Consider the following 18,164-nt stretch of genomic DNA (forward strand, 5'->3'; position numbering starts at 1 on the left):
CGGGTGCCCATCGCACATACTGGGCAGGAGTGAAACCATAGCAACCGAAGGTCAATTCCAGGTTAGAAAACTACCAGCGTGAAACCCGCTGCTGGTGTGAATGTAGGATTATTCGAAGATGCTTCATCACATGGGTAATTTGGTGCCAATTGATATATCAATTGGAAGGAATAGAGATAAATATCACCTCATAATTATTATTGGATTTACTGATGTTGGATTGGTGTGCGTCCAAAATGTTTTAATCGGAGCCTCCTGTACTCGTGGACCAGTGGCACATCGGTAACGTCTCCTTCTAAAATGTCTCGTCTTTTCTTTCTATAATTATTCATGTGTGCTTTTGACAGTTTGAGATCTTGCTTTCTGTCGTGTCTTCCTGCAGTGTTGTTCCAAAATTCTTATTTTTCTTATTCTAAAGACCCAGATGAATAGAAATGCACCATTTAAATAACTCCCTACATCATTTTAGTAATGTAATGCAGGTCTGATGGACAATACATTTAACTTTGTACAAAATACCGTCAAATTAACTCTGTTTAAGGACTTGAATTGAATTTTGTCTCTGCCTTAACTTTTCAAGAGTGACTTCATTTCAGTTCCCTTAAGCGTAAACAAGTACGGATGACGGTGGAGTCGGTTCCTGCGTTTCTGTAGCACAACACTCTGGATTAAACTGGGTTTTCTTTTACTTCTCGTGTTCTTTAGGTTTCTTTGATTTGTACAGGCTTAACTGTAACGTGTGCGCTTGGAATTGTGTTGTGTTCACTGTACAGATGTAAATAAATTAAGGGGGGGGGCAAGGTAAAAATGGTACCTGTACAATTGATTAGAACATGATGTATTAAAATAAATGTCAATGACAAATTTGATGCCTACTGTGTTTTTGCTTTGTCTTTGGTGGGTAGCACTGTCGCCTCGCAGCAAGAAGGTCCTGGGTTCGATCCCCGGGTGGGAAGGTCCGGGTCCTTTCTGTGTGGAGTTTGCATGTTCTCGCCGTGTCTGTGTGAGCTCCGGTTTCTCCCACAGTCCAAAGGCGGGCAAGTGAGGTGAACTGGAGATACAAAATTGTCCCTGACTGTGTTTGAACTGATGAATTTTGTGTAATGAATAACTACCGTTTCTGTCATGAATGTAACCAAAGTGTTTAAAATGTGACGTTAAAACCTTTGGTAAAAACGTGGTAGTGTTGGCGCCCAGGTTGTTCATCATCTACTTTGATAACCCACCATTATGTCTGAGAGGGAAGTGACTGAAGCCCTGCGATGGATTGACGCCCTGTCCGGCGTGCCCTGTGTCCAGTGTTTCCTGGTCGGACTGTATCTCCTGTGACCCTGACCAGGATAAAGCTGATGAAGGCTGTTCATTCCTTTCTGCAGGGTGGAGAATCGCCACTAGGTGGCCTATTTTGAACGTCTTTCTTTTTGACAACAGCCTTCGACACAAGATCTACTGTATATTCGTCCCAAGTTTGTTTAACAATAAAACAGATGAAAGTTGCATTATGTCAAATGTATATAAAATTCTACCTGATCTGGGTGGTGCTGTGCTTCTGACTGTGAGTTTCAGATTCATGGCTATCCAGAACACAATGTGTGGACCAAATACAGATCTGATGATACATGTTCACCAAGAAGCGTCTTGTGATGCTACTGAATGCTTGACCTTCTCCGACTTTAAATGTTCCTCTGGATGCTCAGTTAGGTTTAGGTTTAGATCAGATAACTGTAGGGGGACGTCACTGACGGTCAGCACTCATTGATCTTATTGAACCGGTAGGTGTAAAGCTCTGAGGTTTAAGATTTGTTTTTGTACAACAGTGGTACCCTGAAACTCGACATCAATTGGTTGATCAATGGCATTGAGTTTCAAGGTATTTTTTCCCATAAGGATGAATGGGAAACCTGTTAATGCGTTCCATGGTCCCGTGGAGCTGCAGATATTTTAGGCTCATGTAAAATAATGAGGTTGTTCTTGACACTTATACACTGAAAATAACACAAATATAATATAAACACACTAAAACAAGAAGCTGATTCTGATTCTCACAATGTCTCAGAAGCTCGAGCTGTAACACAAGTTTAAAAGTGAAACAGTGAGGAAAATCCAGCTCAACACACATACACATGGAGATTTCAGAGGGAATCTGATGGTTATTCCACACAAATGCAGATACTATTTGTCTCATATTCACACTTTGATGACTTTTTACAGCACAGCTCAAGCAGAGCGCTGACAAAGCGACTTTATTGTTAATTTGAGTTTAGGGGACGTTGAGTTACAAGGTATCACTGTATTTTACTTTTGGTTTGTCCTATTTTCACTTGGTGCAATGCAGTAACCCTGGACCTGACGACAATCCATGAAAAATATTATACTGAGGTAAAATGAGGAGCATTTTCACTAGTGGTCTTGATACTTTTGGTCATGCTGTAGGTATCTGGTTGGCTTTACTTAATCCCTATTGAAGTGGGTATGAAACCTGACCCACACAACCCTATAACAGAGCTACGTGCAGTTATAGTCAAAAATTTGCATCCACTTGTAGGAAACGTATGACATGCCAGTCTTGGGATTTTAATTAATTAGAGCTGTTTTACTGAATCAATGCGACAAATTTGATTAATTTGGTGGTGTAAAATGTAATTTACATAATTTATATACTGTAGTTGTTTATGGTGTGTCATTTGTATCAGTAATCGTTAACTACAACTGCCGACTTCTCTGTGCCCATGTAATTAGGGCTGTTTTGACTGCTCTTGTAAGAGTGGAGCTGCTGGAACACATTACAGGTAACCCTAAAACATGTATAAATATGAAATTACTCGAGGGTATTATGTATATAACAGTAGCTAAGCTAATGGGTTTAAACACTGAACTGATGCTTGACCTGCATTTCAAGCTAAAACAGTTTAGAAAACAGAAGCCAGCGTTCGGTGGCTGACTCAGCGAGTGAAGACCAACCAGTAGCAGGAATCCATACGCTTAATCCTACCTCAGCAATCCAGCTTACTGTGGCTCAGCTGGTTTTAATGCTGGGTCTGTATTTATCCATATGTATTGTGGCCACTTCTGAACGTCTACGGCACACAAAATGAATGTTAATGAATCTATCCAGCGCATTTAGAGTCTACTTGTGATACTTCAGTACAAAAAGGATGAAATTCATCTTTCCTGGCTCTTCGAGATTAAAGAATGTTGTTTTTTGTTTCCTTAGTAGATAACCAGCATTTCAGGGCTGCAATAAACTGGTGGACGTCCTCACACAAAGTGGCGGCTTTAAACCAGTGAAGTGAGGTAAAATCAGAATCAGAATCAGAATCAGATTTATTGGCCAAATATGTGGATACACAAGGAATTTGGTTCCGGCTGATGGTATCTCTCTAGTATAAATACAGTATTCAAGCAATGTATACATTAAACATTAAACACAAAAATATACAAACTATACGACTATATACAGGCAATATATAGAAAATGTATGGACGTGTGCATGTATGTATGTACAGTATTCAGTGACCAATGTATGAATGTACATACAGTGTATCACAAAAGTGAGTACACCCCTCACATTTCTGCAGATATTTAAGTATATCTTTTCATGGGACAACACTGACAAAATGACACTTTGACACAATGAAAAGTAGTCTGTGTGCAGCTTATATAACAGTGTAAATTTATTCTTCCCTCAAAATAACTCAATATACAGCCATTAATGTCTAAACCACCGGCAACAAAAGTGAGTACACCCCTTAGTGAAAGTTCATGAAGTGTCAATATTTTGTGTGGCCACCATTATTTCCCAGAACTGCCTTAACTCTCCTGGGCATGGAGTTTACCAGAGCTTCACAGGTTGCCACTGGAATGCTTTTCCACTCCTCCATGACGACATCACGGAGCTGGCGGATATTCGAGACTTTGCGCTCCTCCACCTTCCGCTTGAGGATGCCCCAAAGATGTTCTATTGGGTTTAGGTCTGGAGACATGCTTGGCCAGTCCATCACCTTTACCCTCAGCCTCTTCAATAAAGCAGTGGTCGTCTTAGAGGTGTGTTTGGGGTCATTATCATGCTGGAACACTGCCCTGCGACCCAGTTTCCGGAGGGAGGGGATCATGCTCTGCTTCAGTATTTCACAGTACATATTGGAGTTCATGTGTCCCTCAATGAAATGTAACTCCCCAACACCTGCTGCACTCATGCAGCCCCAGACCATGGCATTCCCACCACCATGCTTGACTGTAGGCATGACACACTTATCTTTGTACTCCTCACCTGATTGCCGCCACACATGCTTGAGACCATCTGAACCAAACAAATTAATCTTGATCTCATCAGACCATAGGACATGGTTCCAGTAATCCATGTCCTTTGTTGACATGTCTTCAGCAAACTGTTTGCGGGCTTTCTTGTGTAGAGACTTCAGAAGAGGCTTCCTTCTGGGGTGACAGCCATGCAGACCAATTTGATGTAGTGTGCGGCGTATGGTCTGAGCACTGACAGGCTGACCCCCCACCTTTTCAATCTCTGCAGCAATGCTGACAGCACTCCTGCGCCTATCTTTCAAAGACAGCAGTTTGTCAGGATGTGACGCTGAGCACGTGCACTCAGCTTCTTTGGACGACCAACGGTCTGTTCTGAGTGGACCCTGCTCTTTTAAAACGCTGGATGATCTTGGCCACTGTGCTGCAGCTCAGTTTCAGGGTGTTGGCAATCTTCTTGTAGCCTTGGCCATCTTCATGTAGTGCAACAATTCGTCTTTTAAGATCCTCAGAGAGTTCTTTGCCATGAGGTGCCATGTTGGAATTTTCAGTGACCAGTATGAGAGAGTGTGAGAGCTGTACTACTAAATTGAACACACCTGCTCCCTATGCACACCTGAGACTTAGTAACACTAACAAATCACATGACATTTTGAAGGGAAAATGACAAGCAGTGCTCAATTTGGACATTTAGGGGTGTAGTCTCTTAGGGGTGTACTCACTTTTGTTGCCGGTGGTTTAGACATTAATGGCTGTATATTGAGTTATTTTGAGGGAAGAATAAATTTACACTGTTATATAAGCTGCACACAGACTACTTTTCATTGTGTCAAAGTGTCATTTTGTCAGTGTTGTCCCATGAAAAGATATACTTAAATATCTGCAGAAATGTGAGGGGTGTACTCACTTTTGTGATACACTGTATATATATATATATATATATATATATGTGTGTGTGTGTGTGTGTGTGTGTGTATATATATAAATATGTGTGTGTGTGTATATGTATATGTATATATACTGTATATATATATATATAATGTGTGTGTATATATATATGTGTGTGTATATATATATATGTGTATATGTATATACAGTATATATACACACACACACATACACACACACACATATACAGTGTATCACAAAAGTGAGTACACCCCTCACATTTCTGCAAATATTTCATTATATCTTTTCATGGGTCAACACTATAGACATGAAACTTGGATATAATTTAGAGTAGTCAGTGTACAGCTTGTATAGCAGTGTAGATTTACTGTCTTTTGAAAATAACTCAACACACAGCCATTAATGTCTAAATAGCTGGCAACATAAGTGAGTACACCCCACAGTGAACATGTCCAAATTGTGCCCAAATGTGTCGTTGTCCCTCCCTGGTGTCATGTGTCAAGGTCCCAGGTGTAAATGGGGAGCAGGGCTGTTAAATTTGGTGTTTTGGGTACAATTCTCTCATACTGGCCACTGGATATTCAACATGGCACCTCATGGCAAAGAACTCTCTGAGGATGTGAGAAATAGAATTGTTGCTCTCCACAAAGATGGCCTGGGCTATAAGAAGATTGCTAACACCCTGAAACTGAGCTACAGCATGGTGGCCAAGGTCATACAGTGGTTTTCCAGGACAGGTTCCACTCGGAACATGCTTCGCCAGGGTCGACCAAAGAAGTTGAGTCCACGTGTTCGGCGTCATATCCAGAGGTTGGCTTTAAAAAATAGACACATGAGTGCTGCCAGCATTGCTGCAGAGGTTGAAGACGTGGGAGGTCAGCCTGTCAGTGCTCAGACCATACGCCGCACACTGCATCAACTCGGTCTGCATGGTCGTCATCCCAGAAGGAAGCTGACGCACAAGAAAGCCCGCAAACAGTTTGCTGAAGACAAGCAGTCCAAGAACATGGATTACTGGAATGCCCTGTGGTCTGACGAGACCAAGATAAACTTGTTTGGCTCAGATGGTGTCCAGCATGTGTGGCGGCGCCCTGGTGAGAAGTACCAAGACAACTGTATCTTGCCTACAGTCAAGCATGGTGGTTGTAGCATCATGGTCTTGGGCTGCATGAGTGTTGCTGGCACTGGGGAGCTGCAGTTCATTGAGGGAAACATGAATTCCAACATGTACTGTGACATTCTGAAACAGAGCATGATCCCCTCCATTCGAAAACTGGGCCTCATGGCAGTTTTCCAACAGGATAATGACCCCAAACACAACCTGCAAGATGACAACTGCCTTGCTGAGGAAGCTGAAGGTAAAGGTGATGAACTAAACCCAATTGAGCACCTGTGGCGCATCCTCAATTGGAAGGTGGAGGAGTTCAAGGTGTCTAACATCCACCAGCTCCGTAATGTCATCATGGAGGAGTGGAAGAGGATTCCAGTAGCAACCTGTGCAGCTCTGGTGAATTCCATGCCCAGGAGGGTTAAGGCAGTGCTGGATAATAATGGTGGTCACACAAAATATTGACACTTTGGGCACAATTTGGACATGTTCACTGTGGGGTGTACTCACTTATGTTGCCAGCCATTTAGACATTAATGGCTGTGTGTTGAGTTATTTTCAGAAGACAGTAAATCTACACTGCTATACAAGCTGTACACTGACTACTCTAAGTTATATCCAAGTTTTATTTCTATAGTGTTGTCCCATGAAAAGATATAATAAAATATTTGCAGAAATGTGAGGGGTGTACTCACTTTTGTGATACACTGTATATATACATACACACATTATATATATATATACAGTATATATACATATACATATACACACACACACATATATATATATATATATATATATATATATATATACACACACACACACACATATATATATATACACACACACACATATATATATATATACACACACATATAATATACTGTATATATATATATATATATATATATATATATATATATATATATATATATATATATATATATATATATATATATATATATATATATATATACAGGGGTTGGACAATGAAACTGAAACACCTGTCATTTTAGTGTGGGAGGTTTCATGGCTAAATTGGACCAGTCTGGTGGCCAATCTTCATTAATTGCACATTGCACCAGTAAGAGCAGAGTGTGAAGGTTCAATTAGCAGGGTAAGAGCACAGTTTTGCTCAAAATATTGCAATGCACACAACATTATGGGTGACATACCAGAGTTCAAAAGAGGACAAATTGTTGGTGCACGTCTTGCTGGTGCATCTGTGACCAAGACAGCAAGTCTTTGTGATGTATCAAGAGCCACGGTATCCAGGGTAATGTCAGCATACCACCAAGAAGGACAAACCACATCCAACAGGATTAACTGTGGACGCAAGAGGAAGCTGTCTGAAAGGGATGTTCGGGTGCTAACCCGGATTGTATCCAAAAAACATAAAACCACGGCTGCCCAAATCACGGCAGAATTAAATGTGCACCTCAACTCTCCTGTTTCCACCAGAACTGTCCGTCGGGAGCTCCACAGGGTCAATATACACGGCCGGTCTGCTATAGCCAAACCTTTGGTCACTCGTGCCAATGCCAAACGTCGGTTTCAATGGTGCAAGGAGCGCAAATCTTGGGCTGTGGACAATGTGAAACATGTATTGTTCTCTGATGAGTCCACCTTTACTGTTTTCCCCACATCCGGGAGAGTTACGGTGTGGAGAAGCCCCAAAGAAGCGTACCACCCAGACTGTTGCATGCCCAGAGTGAAGCATGGGGGTGGATCAGTGATGGTTTGGGCTGCCATATCATGGCATTCCCTTGGCCCAATACTTGTGCTAGATGGGCGCGTCACTGCCAAGGACTACCGAACCATTCTGGAGGACCATGTGCATCCAATGGTTCAAACATTGTATCCTGAAGGCGGTGCCGTGTATCAGGATGACAATGCACCAATACACACAGCAAGACTGGTGAAAGATTGGTTTGATGAACATGAAAGTGAAGTTGAACATCTCCCATGGCCTGCACAGTCACCAGATCTAAATATTATTGAGCCACTTTGGGGTGTTTTGGAGAAGCGAGTCAGGAAACGTTTTCCTCCACCAGCATCACATAGTGACCTGGCCACTATCCTGCAAGAAGAATGGCTTAAAATCCCTCTGACCACTGACCACTGTGCAGGACTTGTATATGTCATTTCCAAGACGAATTGACGCTGTATTGGCCGCAAAAGGAGGCCCTACACCATACTAATAAATTATTGTGGTCTAAAACCAGGTGTTTCAGTTTCATTGTCCAACCCCTGTATATATATATACCTATATCTATATATCTATATCTAATATATATATATATATATATATATATATATATACATATACTGTATATATACAGTATATACTGTATATATATATCATGCCAACGAAGCTAAGTTTGACTTTAGACGGGTGGGTGTTTCTGTCGCCCCCTGGCGGCCGTTGCGATAAGTGCTCGGCGTCAGGCTGGCAGTAGAAGGTGACGGTTGGAGAGGCAGAGAGAGCAGCGAGCACTGACAGCAGCAGCAGCAGCAGCAGCAGCAGCTCCGTTACCGCACCGCCAGCACCACGCTGCACCATGGCGGATCTCCTCTAGGACGCTTACACGCCGACCGAGCGCGCATTCGAGTCCAGCACTCGGACTTTAGACGGTTTTGCGTCTTTCCCGAAGCCCTTATGCGCCGCTGCGGCGCGGAGCAGCAACGACCGAGCCGATAGAAGAAAGAAGGACCGAGAGAGAGAGCGAGAGAGAGAGAGAGAGAGAGAGAGAGGTTGTGTTATTATTGGGAAAAAAACGGACAATGGCGGACCGCGATGCTTTACCGCTTCCTCTGGAAGTGCGGGCCAGATTAGCCGAGCTGGAGCTGGAGTTATCTGAAGGTAGGAATGTGATTATTACTGTATCGGGGGTATTTTTTTAAATCAGCCGTGCTGTGGGAGGGGGGGCCGGTTCTTACTCTCCCCTCCCTCCTTTCATACCGCCACAAGCCAGCAGATGTGGACGCTCGGTTATTTATTTATTCATTCTGCTGCATTAGGCTCCGTGTGCACCGCGTCGCTTCTTTCCGTTTTCTGCCGCATTTCTTTCTCTCCGCACGGCTTCTTTATTCCTTCTTTATTCCTTCTTTATTTCCTGCGTTTCGCTTGACCTTGGATGAGAATTCTCAGACTTGCTTCCTTCATCTGTGGATTAAAAATGCACCCAGTTCCAGCCTGAAGCTTCTGCTGGATTAAAACGCCCAACTTCATCCAGTGGCACCAACTTGTGATCTGGCATCTTCAATAGAATTAGAATAGAATAGAAAAAAACCCTTTCTTTACCATAGGACTGTCATTCCAGCCATTACATATACATGCATATGATATACATTAAATTACATATACATCATATTACATATACATCATATATATATATATATATATATATACACACACACATCATATACATCATAATACATATACATCATATACATACATATATATACATCATATACATATATATACATCATAATACATATACATCATATATATATATATATATATATATATATATATATATATATATATATATATATATATATACACACACACACACATCATATACATCATATTACATATACATCATATTACATATACATCATATTACATATACATCATATATATATATATATATATATATATATATATATATATATATATATATATATATATATATATATATATACACACACATCATATACATCATAATACATATACATCATATACATACATATATATACATCATATACATCATAATACATATACATCATATACATACATATATATCATATTACATATACATTCTATACATGCATATACATTAAGTTACATATATATCATATTACATATACATCTTATATACACACACACACACACACACATATATATATATATATATATATATATATATATATACACATCATATACATACATATACATCATAATACATATACATCATATACATCATATACATACATATATATCATATTACATATACATCATATATACACACACACACACACACACACATATATATATATATATATATATATATATATATATACACATCATATACATACATATACATCATAATACATATACATCATATACATCATATACATACATATATATCATATTACATATACATTCTATACATGCATATACATTAAATTACATATATATCATATTACACATACATCTTATACATACATATACATCATATACAATCATATGATATATATTAAATTATATATACATTATATTACATATACATTATATTACATATATATCATATTACATATACATCATATACACATCATATTAAATACATCATATATATACAGGGGTTGGACAAAATAACTGAAACACCTGGTTTTAGACCACAATAATTTATTAGTATGGTGTAGGGCCTCCTTTTGCGGCCAATACAGCGTCAATTCGTCTTGGAAATGACATATACAAGTCCTGCACAGTGGTCAGAGGGATTTTAAGCCATTCTTCTTGCAGGATAGTGGCCAGGTCACTACGTGATGCTGGTGGAGGAAAACGTTTCCTGACTCGCTTCTCCAAAACACTCCAAAGTGGCTCAATAATATTTAGATCTGGTGACTGTGCAGGCCATGGGAGATGTTCAACTTCACTTTCATGTTCATCAAACCAATCTTTCACCAGTCTTGCTGTGTGTATTGGTGCATTGTCATCCTGATACACGGCACCGCCATTGGATGCACATGGTCCTCCAGAATGGTTCGGTAGTCCTTGGCAGTGACGCGCCCATCTAGCACAAGTATCGGGCCAAGGGAATGCCATGATATGGCAGCCCAAACCATCACTGATCCACCCCCATGCTTCACTCTGGGCATGCAACAGTCTGGGTGGTACGCTTCTTTGGGGCTTCTCCACACCGTAACTCTTCCGGATGTGGGGAAAACAGTAAAGGTGGACTCATCAGAGAACAATACATGTTTCACATTGTCCACAGCCCAAGATTTGCGCTCCTTGCACCATTGAAACCGACGTTTGGCATCGGCACGAGTGACCAAAGGTTTGGCTATAGCAGCCCGGCCGTGTATATTGACCCTGTGGAGCTCCCGACGGACAGTTCTGGTGGAAACAGGAGAGTTGAGGTGCACATTTAATTCTGCCGTGATTTGGGCAGCCGTGGTTTTATGTTTTTTGGATACAATCCGGGTTAGCACCCGAACATCCCTTTCAGACAGCTTCCTCTTGCGTCCACAGTTAATCCTGTTGGATGTGGTTTGTCCTTCTTGGTGGTATGCTGACATTACCCTGGATACCGTGGCTCTTGATACATCACAAAGACTTGCTGTCTTGGTCACAGATGCGCCAGCAAGACGTGCACCAACAATTTGTCCACTTTTGAACTCTGGTATGTCACCCATAATGTTGTGTGCATTGCAATATTTTGAGCAAAACTGTGCTCTTACCCTGCTAATTGAACCTTCACACTCTGCTCTTACTGGTGCAATGTGCAATTAATGAAGATTGGCCACCAGACTGGTCCAATTTAGCCATGAAACCTCCCACACTAAAATGACAGGTGTTTCAGTTATTTTGTCCAACCCCTGTATATATATATACATCTTTTATATCCATACAATATACATCATATTACATATACATCATATACATGCATATGATATACATTATACTACATATACATCATATACAAGCATATGATATACATCATATTACATATACATCATATACAAGCATATTAAATACATTATATAACATATTGTACTATGGGTACCTGAGACCTGGGTTCCATCGTAACGGTCAGTGTTGGGAAATGACTCAAACCGAGCCCTGAATCACAAAATCAGTAAAGCATCGACGTTCTGATTCACTCTAAATCACTCTTCATCATTGTGGTGTGACTTATTTTGGGGGCTGTGCCAGCTTTGATGAAGTCTTGGCGATACTGGTATTGTGTACATAACCTTGATTAGAAAGACTATTCAAAACCATATTAATATTATTATTATAATTATAAATATATACAGCACAGCTTGGCTAGTCTATAAATGTTGCATTAGTTTTACAGGTGGCATGATGGTCTATTGGTCTCAGTGTGATGTAAAGACCTGTCATGGACTTTGATTTGGTTTTTCAGCTGTTTAGCTTGATCAGTGCTTGCAGAGTTCTTCATTCAGGCTAAAATGTTTGTTTTTTATAATAATCTATGATTTATTCAGGTGCGAATGTGGTCCCACAGATGGCACATGTAGGAGGGTATTTCTCCTAGCCGTTTGAAACAGTCCTACAGTTACTGTAGGTCTACATTATTGTAATACACGTTGTGTTATAGTTCATTACACATATTCTTGCTCACAGATTGTTTTTCCTTTCTTTCCTATATTCTATTCGTGCAGTAGATGCTATAATACAGCGTAAATCTCATGTTTGGATTGGTCCGTCGCTCTAGGTCTTAACCGAGTCTCTCGTTGACATCAACGTCAGTTCACTACATGTATCTGAACATTAACCGATGGATCTTTATTGGCGCAAAGTGAAACGACCGGCCGTGTAATGGAACGGCTGGTTGGCCTTGCGTGTCCTTTCCTGTATGACTGTAATACCTGGCGCTATATAAAAGCCTGCGTTTGCTGACTGATATCTAAAAATATCCCAGCCAAGGTAATCAGTGCTGCGGAGTCACCAAATATTTCGTTGATACATTTGCTAAACTGACTTTGTTTGATTATTTTTGATGGTTGTTCAATTAAAACACTGCACCAGTTCCAGTTTTGGCATTGTAAACAAAACCTTTCGAACAGGAGCTATACCATAGAATACCAGTCCTGTCCAAGCTGGGCTGGTGACAAGCTTGCTACCTGGATTTCAGGTCAATGTATGGTTCCTCAGGCTTTTGGCGTATGCTCTGTATCACACCACAAGCTTTAAAACACAAACCCTGAGCATTACTTCTGGGTTTGTTGTGTAGGTGGCAAACTGACATGCAAACGCCCGGTGTTGGATGGAAGTCAACCTGCCTTATATACTGCCAACGTCGGCCATATGTTGTCTAAGTAGCGTTGAATGTATAACCCTGCAAATGCTGGTGCAGCATCAAGTTTGGGTTCAAAAACTGGGTCAATATCAAATACCAGTTCCCAGTTTTGTTAAAGTGGATTTATCTGAACTATGATGAAATATATATTTGAGATTGCCATGAACTCAGTGCTGTGGACTTACTCATGTTAAATCTTGAGTTGCCAAATTTGGAGAGTGGAAAACACTTCACAGATTAGTTACCAAGGTTTACACGTGAAATGTTTGGCTTTGGGATCGGCCCAGCGTTTGGAAAGTGGATTCATCATCCCTGTGTAACGCTACGGGCTAGGACCAGACAAGAGAGGGGCGGGGACACACAGAGATGATTATAAGAAAACAAGACAAACTAACACAAAACCTAAGCTAAGCTAAAAGCTAATGCTAATTGCTAAACACGTGACAAACCTAAACCCTAATACTAAACATGAAATCTAAGCTAATGCTAAACATGAATCGGACTAAGACAACACATGAACTAAACAAGACGTAAACAAGAGCAAATAAACCTATAACAAGGCAATGGCTAAGGCAAAGGCTAAGGCAAAAGCTAAGGCAAAGGCTAAGGCAAAAGCTAAGGCTAAGGCAAAAGCTAAGGCAATGGCAAAAGCTAAGGCAATGGCTAAGGCAAATGCAAAGGCTAAGGCAATGGCTAAGGCAATGGCTAAGGCAATGGCTAAGGCAATGGCTAAGGCTAAGGCAATGGCTAAGGCAAAAGCTAAAGCTAAGACAAAGGCTAAGGCTGCCTCCTTTAGTCTTTTAGCATTACCCTAAACAAGCTGCAGCTGTGGATAATCAGCAATGAGAACCAATCATAAAAGGGGCGTTGGCTCAGTGCTCCCAGAGAGAGGGGTGGGGACACACAGAGATGATTATAAGAAAACAAGACAAACTAACACAAAACCTAAGCTAAGCTAAAAGCTAATGCTAATTGCTAAACACGTGACAAACCTAAACCCTAATACTAAACATGAAATCTAAGCTAAAGCTAAACATGAATCGGACTAAGACAACACATGAACTAAACAAGACGTAAACAAGAGCAAATAAACCTGTAACAAGGCAATGGCTAAGGCAAAAGCTAAGGCTAAGGCAATGGCTAAGGCTAAGGCAATGGCTAAGGCAAAAGCTAAAGCTAAGACAAAGGCTAAGGCTGCCTCCTTTAGTCTTTTAGCATTACCCCAAACAAGCTGCAGCTGTGGATAATCAGCAATGAGAACCAATCATAAAAGGGGCGTTGGCTCAGTGCTCCCAGAGAGAGGGGCGGGGACACACAGAGATGATTATAAGAAAACAAGACAAACTAACACAAAACCTAAGCTAAGCTAAAAGCTAATGCTAATTGCTAAACACGTGACAAACCTAAACCCTAATACTAAACATGAAATCTAAGCTAATGCTAAACATGAATCGGACTAAGACAACACATGAACTAAACAAGACGTAAACAAGAGCAAATAAACCTATAACAAGGCAATGGCTAAGGCAAAAGCTAAGGCAAAAGCTAAGGCAAAAGCTATGGCTAAGGCAAAAGCTAAGGCAAAAGCTAAGGCAAAGGCAATGGCTAAGGCAAAAGCTAAGGCAAAGGCTAAGGCAAAAGCTAAGGCAAAGGCTAAGGCAAAAGCTAAGGCTAAGGCAAAAGCTAAGGCAAAAGCTAAGGCAAAGGCAAAGGCAAAGGCAATGGCTAAGGCAAAGGCAAAGGCTAAGGCAAAGGCTAAGGCAAAGGCTAAGGCAAAAGCTAAGGCAAAAGCTAAGGCAAAGGCAATGGCAAAGGCAATGGCTAAGGCAATGGCTAAGGCAATGGCTAAGGCAATGGCTAAGGCTAAGGCAATGGCTAAGGCAAAGGCTAAGGCAAAAGCTAAAGCTAAGACAAAGGCTAAGGCTGCCTCCTTTAGTCTCTTAGCATTACCCCAAACAAGCTGCAGCTGTGGATAATTAGCAATGAGAACCAATCATAAAAGGGGCGTTGGCTCAGTGCTCCCAGAGAGAGGGGCGTGGCACTTAAGCAAACTCCTGTAATTAAACCCTGTAATTAAGTATGATGTAGGTGCCCAAACTACACAATGTCTGGCTGAATCTGACGTATACCCAAGGCCCGTCTGTGACATGTTAACTGTTTTTTATCCGTGCAGCGTCAAGTGCCTCAGGTTTACTGGTTAATCCGCACTATGAGGCGTCCTAGCGATCCTACGGCAATTCAGTTAGCAACCGCTTCAAAATGTCAAAGATGTCGAATTAAAGCAGCTCAAACTACGAGTTTGGAAAACTCCCAACCAATTGGACGCAGAGGTGAGGGGGGGTCAAAACACTTCTTTGAGACGACGCTGGATGTTCTAGGTTTACATTCATTTGTTAAGGTAGCTGTGCTGTTTATTCTATCATTCAATATATGTGAAATCTGTGATTTTTAAAACCCAGTCGTGTTGTTAGTGGTACTTTTAGTGAAGAGTAAATACATCACAGTTCATGATTAGATTTTCAGGGCTGAAACTAATCAGACTGCCGGCCGCTCAGAAGAGCTGACGCTTGCTCCGTTTGGTCGTGTCAGTTTTTTTTTACCTGGATGATTATTGACCAGCTCTCATTCAGCGGATGGATTTCCTAACTGCATGTAATTACATTGTAGTTCACGTGTCGCTTCACATTGTGCAGCAAATCCTGCGTTACTGTTTCTGAACTGATGCAGTTACGTTTATTCCTGGTGACCGGGTTCCAAACTGACTGAAGCCGTTCATATTAGTAGATATTCGTACGGTCGGCCTCACGCTGCACCGACACCCACTTTATTTCAGAGTAATTAGCTTTTTATAACCGGTGGGTGTTTACAGTGCAAACATCAGCCTGGTGTCCGTGTGGAGTGAGCGGTTAATAAGGTGCGTCACTCACCTGTAATCACAGTACTGTCAAAGTAGACGTTGACAAGGCAACAAGGACGACGTTCTGCTTTACTGACAATAGTTTAGGATCACTATATTACATTTTTTTTCTAGGAATGGAATAATTGGTAGAAATTCAAGTTAACCATACAAGCCATTAAAAACACTGCAAATAGAAATCTGTAAATAATAATAATAATTATAATAATAATAATAAAATAATATTAAAATAAAAAATAACAATTATAATAATAACAATAATAAAATTAATAATAATAATAATAATAATAAAATAATAATAATAATAACAATAATAATAAATAATAACAATAATAATAACAACAATAATAATCACAGGGTTCTGGTAATGCTGGTAAATAATAATAATAATAATAATAATAATATTAATAATAATAATAATAATAAAAATAATAATAATAATAATAATAATAATAATAATTATATTAATATTTACCACAATAATAATAATAATAATAATTATTATAATAACCACAATAATAATAATAACTAATAATAATAATAATAATAATTATAATAACCACAATAATAATAATAACAATAATAATAATAATAATAATAATAATTATATTAACCACAATAATAATAATAATAACAATAATAATAATTATAATAATACAATAATAATAATAATAATATTAATAACAATAATAATAATAATAACAATAATAATAACAACAATAATAATCACAGGGTTCTGGTAATGCTGGTAAATAATAATAATAATAATAATAATAATATTAATAATAATAATAATAATAATAATAAAAATAATAATAATAATAATTATATTAATATTTACCACAATAATAATAATAATAATAATAATAATTATAATAACCACAATAATAATAATAACAATAATAATAATAATAATAATAATTATTATTATTATTATAATAACCACAATAATAATAATAACAATAATAATAATAATAATAATAATAATAATTATATTAACCACAATAATAATAATAATAACAATAATAATAATTATAATAATACAATAATAATAATAATATTAATAACAATAATAATAATAATAATATTAACCACAATAATATTAATAATAATAATAAAATAAAAATAAAAATAATAACAATAATAATAAAATAATAATAATATTAACCACAATAATAATACTAATAACAATAATATTAATTATAATAACACAATAATAATAATAATAATAATAATCATAATCATAATCATAATAATAATAATAATATTAATCACAATAATAATTATGTTATTTATTTTATATTCATAAGTAGAAAACTCACAGACTAGTAGTAATTTGAAGTAGTCATATGTTTTTTTCCACTCCTCAAATATGCCAGTAGGTAGATTGGATGCTCTGATTTGCCCTTAGGTTCATGGGTGGTGTTTTTCTTCCCCTTTGGCAGCATGTAACGGTAGGTACGGCGGGCTGTGAGGCCTGGTACGGGGTGACCAGCAGAGCTTGGAAACTCCTTCAGCCCTTTTCTTTCTTGTTTGTTTCCTCCAACACGATCATCTGGACAGGCACATCTGGCCTTCATTTTCAACATGCTTCGAGGCCCCATCACGCCGCGGCGTTAACCCCTTCCGCTCTGCGCTTATTGGAGTTTCTGACCTGATACATATAAAGCACCTGTTATATAAAACTCACACCTATGCGTGGAGAAGTCATGGATCACTAAGCTCCTTATATATCAGGGGAACAACCAGAAACAAGGTGGTGATTATTCCGGGTCGCTTGGTTCTTTTGACAGGGTGGGTGCCCTGGTGGCGCAGCGGGATAATCCGCCAGCACAGGGCTTTTCAAACCCTGGGTCATGACCCTTAGGTGGGTTGTGAGGTGAAAAAATGTGTCGCACATTAATAATAATAATAATAA

The 18,164-nt window shown here is 39.0% G+C and overlaps 1 protein-coding gene across 7 annotated transcripts in view; it reads left to right on the plus strand.

Moving 5' to 3' along the window:
- Positions 1-8,806: 8,806 nt before the first annotated feature.
- The window catches only part of dip2ca (disco-interacting protein 2 homolog Ca), a 118,385-nt gene continuing 109,027 nt past the window's right edge, over positions 8,807-18,164 (plus strand). For all 7 annotated transcript variants that reach the window (XM_062985906.1, XM_062985900.1, XM_062985901.1 and 4 more), the window contains exon 1: positions 8,807-9,137. In XM_062985906.1, the coding sequence (XP_062841976.1) occupies positions 9,059-9,137 (79 nt within the window). In that variant the 5' untranslated portion in view covers positions 8,807-9,058. The remainder of the gene's footprint in view (positions 9,138-18,164) is intronic.

The sequence above is a fragment of the Trichomycterus rosablanca genome, chromosome 23 (genome assembly GCF_030014385.1).
Source record: "Trichomycterus rosablanca isolate fTriRos1 chromosome 23, fTriRos1.hap1, whole genome shotgun sequence".
Taxonomy (NCBI): Eukaryota; Metazoa; Chordata; class Actinopteri; order Siluriformes; family Trichomycteridae; genus Trichomycterus; species Trichomycterus rosablanca.